The 6,000-nt window shown below is 40.4% G+C and overlaps 1 protein-coding gene across 3 annotated transcripts in view; it reads left to right on the plus strand.

The window, feature by feature from the left end:
• The window catches only part of PWWP3A (PWWP domain containing 3A, DNA repair factor), a 119,230-nt gene extending 113,863 nt beyond the window's left edge, over window positions 1-5,367 (plus strand). For all 3 annotated transcript variants that reach the window (XM_088460374.1, XM_088460373.1, XM_088460375.1), the window contains 2 exons: window positions 4,072-4,160; window positions 4,248-5,367. In XM_088460374.1, the coding sequence (XP_088316500.1) occupies window positions 4,072-4,160; window positions 4,248-4,329 (171 nt within the window). In that variant the 3' untranslated portion in view covers window positions 4,330-5,367. The remainder of the gene's footprint in view (window positions 1-4,071; window positions 4,161-4,247) is intronic.
• Window positions 5,368-6,000: the final 633 nt, after the last annotated feature.

Raw genomic sequence — 6,000 nt, forward strand, 5'->3', positions numbered from 1 at the left:
ACAAATGTGGGCAGTGTGTAAAAAGGGGCACTGCTGTGTGTCATAGATGAATAAGGGACATTATTATGTGGTGCAATGTGAATCGGGTGAACCAAGATTGTGCTGTGTGGTGTAATTTGAATTGGGAATACTATTGTGTGACCACGGCCATTTATTTTGTGACCACGCCCCCTTTTTGGCACGCACCTTCGCCGCGCAATGTAATTTTTTTTAGAAGGGGGAGGGTGAGTTCCCCCACCTCTCTAGGACCACTTTAAACACTGGATGTTGGTATATCATCTGTACTGTAACAGTAACCTTCTCCTAGCTGGCCTCCCTGTCTCTCACCTCTCTCCACTACAATCTGTTCTTAATGCTGCTGCTCGGCTCATCTTCCTCTCCAGACGTTCTACATATGCTTCCCCTCTCCTTCAAGCCCTACACTGGCTCCCCTTCCCCTTCAGATGCCAATTTAAGGTTCTTACATTCGCCTACAAAGCCCTCACCAAATCCTCTCCCGCATACATTTCTGACCTTCTCTCCCTTCACACTCCCGCCCGCCCTCTTCGCTCAACTAATGCATGCCGCCTCTCTTGCCAACTGATTACTTCCTCCCACTCCCGCATCCGAGATTTTGCCCGTGCTGCTCCCTACCTTTGGAATGCTTTCCCTCTCCCCATCAGACTCTCCACCTCTCTACAAATCTTCAAACGGGCTCTCAAGACCCACTACTTCATCAAGGCCTTCCAGCTCTCATCCAAACCCACTTCATGCTCTTTCCTCCCTATCTTCCCTATCTTCCCCTTCTCTGTCACGCCTGTCTGTCTGCCCCTCCCCTTAGAATGTAAGCTCTCACGAGCAGGGACCTCTTCTCTCATGTGCTTCTCTTTACATTTTCTTCTACTCTCTACATCCCATAGGGCACCTAACACGTGACTGCCAACTCCCGGCAGCTTATTGTGAGTGCTTTAATCACTATTTCAGCAATGTATATAAGTTGTGTCCTTGTCCTGCACTGTAATGTACTGTAAGTTACTTGTTTCTTGTTCACCTATTCGTTCTATGTACGGCGCTGCGGAACACTTGTGGCGCCATATAAATAAAGGATAATAATAATAATAATACTGATTTTTTAAATAAAACATTGCAAGATGTAGATAATATTGTGCAATAATTCAACTCCAATCATCATTTAGAGGAAGGTTACATTTTAACATTCTATTAAAGTGGTAGTGTTTGGCAGGCCAAGCGACTTTCTTAAACTTAGGGGGAATTTAATGAGACGCGATAATGCGAAAAACTTAATGTCAGTGACGTTTCACCCACTTTGGATGTTTGGTGCAATGTTTTCATGTCTTTTGCCTATGCGCGCTCCCTTTTTTTTATTACAAAAGACACGATGCAGCATTCGCACGAAAACTGTTTATGGAGTAACCTGTAAGAAGTACAGCTGAATTTGGGGAAATCAGTCTGTACCCCATAAAAAGGCAAACTGACATAGGAAATCAATATAAAAGTGTGTTAGTGGCCCTAATAAAAGTATGTGGGGTTCTTAAATTGTGTCAAATGGCTGTTAAATGCATATTTGTGTAACAGTGGAAAAATTATAATAAGCATTTTTATTTTGGCAAAATAAATGCAGTTAAATTGGGGGTACATTAAAATGGGTGCAAGTATATTTTTGAGTAAAAAAAAAGTGCACTTCTAAAAAAAAAAAAAAAAAATTCACCTAGTGCAGCCACCTGCAATGTTTAAAACACATGTCCCATCGGGATGCGGTTAATATACCACCGCACGGAATCCCGACGGCGGAGGGCCAACCCGGGACTAAAAATAGGCGTCAAAATACAGAGGCCTCTCTTTAGCTCCACGACGAAATTCCGACAGCCGGCATCCCGAACGAGGTAAGCCAGATGGACTAAAGGATAGGCACATTCCCCCCGGGGAGGGTTAAGTTTAGGGTGCGGGAAGGGGGCGGGGGTAGGTTTTGGCACCCCCGGGAGGGGGACTTGGGGTTAGGCACCACCCTGGGATTTTTAGAGTTAGGCACCACCAAGGGAGGGTTGGAGGTGGAGGGGACAGGTGAGTGTTAGCATACTTACAAGCCGCTGTCGGGATGTCCTCCCTTCAGGCTTCCGGCGTCTGTATGAGAGCCGGCAACTATTCAGCCGTCTGTATTTCATACCGATTCCGTCCCATCCAGAGAGACCCCTGAAATACCTGGCCCATTACTTTAAACCCATTTTCCAACACTTTTCATTTTTTTACCCCAAAAATGACATGCCATTATTGCCCAAATTAAAAAATAATTTTTGCCTAATTTGTCATTGGGGGGGGGGGCAGGGTGTTCAAACAGTTCTGAACCAAGTCCCGACATTTTTCACCAAAAAATAGGGATTTTGCACAACTTATCATCTGCTCTGAGATGATGAAAACGTTACACCGGTTTTAGACCATGGAGAATTTGTACGTATAAAAACTTCGACAATAGGATTGCACAATATGCAATTTTGCACCTGGCTTTTCGCGGCTTATTGAATCCGGCCCTTTGTGTCTTAGTCTGCTGCTTTATACCAATTTATTTACAACAAAAACAATCCTAAATACATAGTACACTATTAGCGAATGAAGACACAAAATTCAGGAAAGTGCGTAATTTGGGTAAAAATGCAAAAAGGGCTTATACAAGGGATTTACGGCATGCATCATTGTACCAATTCCTTTACAACAAAAAATACTAATCCTAAATACAGTACTTGGTACACTATTACAGTAGCTACTTAGGGTCGGATTCAGAGTGGTACACTATTGCACAACCGATAAGACTTTGTACGCAACGGTAATATGCTAATGCCGGAGGAGACGTCTTGCTGGCTTCTGTGATCAGCCGCTCATTCTGAGGATGCAGCAATCGGATCAGTTGCGTGAACATCGGCTATCTGAGTAACCCTTAGGTTACCCAGGATGGCTGTGAAATTCATGGTTCTGGGACCAGTGAAGCTCTGTCGGAAGACGCCGACACTGGCTTTGGCACGGCCAGAAAATGGGGTTTATACGGCCCCCTTTTCTGGGACACTGGTCTCCTACGCCCCCACACGGCCACAGCAATGTCAATCATGCTGCATTTAGGAGGCACTGCGAACTTTGTTGCAGACACAGATCGGTACATTCACAGTATGTTTACGTACAACCATCAAAGTTACAACTCTGAATCAGGCTATAAGTGCACTATTAGTGAATAAAAGGCAAAATTTGAGAAAAGGTACTCAAGCATGGGATTTGCTACCCATGGCGGAATGTCTAAGTTGCGTCAGGCATCTCACGTCATATTGCACAAAAAGGATAGGTGTAATGGTGCGTACACACTAGACGATATGCTCCCTGAGCGATATCGTCTAGTGTGGCCCCGGCAGGTTGTGCTTAATGTTGTTCATAACATTGAGCACACCCGCTGAACGATATCATTAACTATATCGTTCAGCGCCGGGCTCTCTCCCCCATTCTATAACATGCAGCAACCTGACGATATCGTCAGGTTGGCTTGCATGTTAACCCGATGAACGATGATGACGAACGACCTGCGGGAACGCGCGTCGTTATCGTTCATCGTTTTTGTGTTAAAAATGGACAATAAAGTGAACGACTGAACGATAACGATATCGTTCAGTCGTCCACTTTAATCGCCTAGTGTGTACGCACCATATGAGTACACATCTGTATAATGAAAAAATGTAGCGTTAAGTCTCTCTTCATACACCAGTGGTCCCTTATGTTTGTTCACAGTATAGACACTAATTGTACAGATATTATTTTATAAAATATGCTCTTCCTACTTAATGTTGTTACACAGTAGTGATGGGATTTCGTAAACAGCCCAACAATAAGAAAGGAGTAAGCAGCCTACCACTTGAGAAAAAGGATCTAAATAAACAATAATAGCTGCAAGAGACCTATTGTTTGCTGACTGAACAGAACAATAAGTAGTGCTTTTCATTGTTTGGATGCCAAATGTACAATTTATTACACCTGGCAGATTTATTGTTACTGTACATATCACTGTGACACTCATTGCCTTTGTTTCACTTTTTTCAGGCTGTCATTTTTGCTATATCTGCCACCGATCAAATCAATTATGAAAAAGCAGAAATGAAATACTTAAAAGGGCCTTCTGTCAGTAAAAGGTAACGAGATACAGAACAGTGATCTGTGCAATGAGGAATTGGGTTTTTTGGTTAACTTTTTCTTTTTCTCAATTTTGTTTTCTGTAGGGAACGAAAACAGTTTGAGGAACAGATTTTGGAAAAGAAGAGATTATCAGAAAATCTGGAATGTGGAAAAGGATCAAATTAATTACAATGTGAAAGTTCCTTTTCCAAAAAATCTTTCGATCTTCAGTCACCAAGCTGAAGAACTGGGCGTCCCAACTTCTCCTGATCTCTGGTCCTCTTATTCTGTAATCGGATGTTTGTTATATGAAATGTAGTAAGAAGAAATTCTTTTACATTCCAGTATTTGACCAGAGCATCCTTGTAAAGCAATTACATGCTGCCAAGTATATCGCACCTATTAAAATCCGTTTTATACTATAAAATATTTTCCTAGAACACTCTAAGTCTACACTTTTGCATACTGAGCGCCTCTGCTTTCATGGGGTTCAACTTTTCTATTGATGTGCCATTCAGAAAGCTTAGTCAGTGCTTCTGTTTTGATAAGAGTATTGGGTACATATATGAAAACAGTATATCAGATTCTAGCTGAAATATTTTGCCAAAGTATTTTTGGTGGAAAGTCTGTTGGTTAACTTTTGTACCTGTCCCGTTACAATAATGTCAAATTATCAATTTCAATTATTTTTTTTTCTATCTTGGTTTATCTTTGTTGGAAGACAGTGATTACAGACTAAAACATTGGCCCATCAGGGCTTACCTAATTAGCTCTTTGAAAGGAGAACATAAAATATGACAACATGGTATATTTATAAATTCTTATAGAAACCATACATTTATTTGAGTGCTAAATTGCACATCCTGTTTATCTTGTATAATCTGGAAATTACAGTAATGTACACAGATGGAAGGTGACATGATTTTTTTATTTTTTTTATTCCACCTATTTGGTAGTTCCACAAGGAATACTGTACATATGGACTTCTAGTATTATTGCACTAGTACAGTATTGATGTATGGTAACATGGCCATCAAGAGGGAATCAGGAATTATTGATCACAGTTTGTTGTACATCATCCGCATTGGTCCCATCAGCATTATGTTTAGGTTCCTGTACATTTTTATATATTTTTTTGATTTGTGAATGCTTCCTACTGTTTCACAGAAGATTTATAAGAATATTTTGTTACTAGCCAACAAATAAACCTTTACTTGCACCTGTGTTTTATATGTTAAACATTGCCTTTTTTTTATTTTTAATCATTTGCCTGCCACTAACCTGCACCTCCACAAGGTCAGACACTTATTGGAGTGTAGTTAAAAAAAATGTATTTAGCAAATAATGTTACATGCTCTAAAAAAAGATTCTCTATAACCAATAGAAAGTATTCCAGATAATAGACAGAATGTTTGTGAAAACTCCCTCATATGCTGACAAGAAGGGGAGGGCAGGGAAATTATGCGCTACAAAAAGGTAAAGTTTCCACAATTTAAGAAGACATGAATATCCACACCAGGTAAAACATATAAAAAAACATTTAAATAGCATCCCTGCTCAAGACTACACACAGACATAACACAATAATAAAAGATTATTAATAGTCAAATCTCTATTGAAATTGACAGACTTCAAATTCACTGAGTAGAATCAGAATGATAAAGATATCTTATTGGAATTGCTAAATATAATAGATATGAATAGTTGTATTATAATCAGTGACTCTGACGAAGAATCCGGAATGTTAGAGTCCCTCTAAAACATATGGCTGAAAAAGTCGCTGTAGCCGTCAGTAGAGGAATTACTACTTTTGCCATCACTGGATATTGTAACTGCTGCTGTATATACAAGCTGTTT

Source organism: Taudactylus pleione, unplaced genomic scaffold, assembly GCF_031769625.1.
Source record: "Taudactylus pleione unplaced genomic scaffold, aTauple2 ptg000044l, whole genome shotgun sequence".
Lineage (NCBI taxonomy): Eukaryota > Metazoa > Chordata > Amphibia > Anura > Myobatrachidae > Taudactylus > Taudactylus pleione.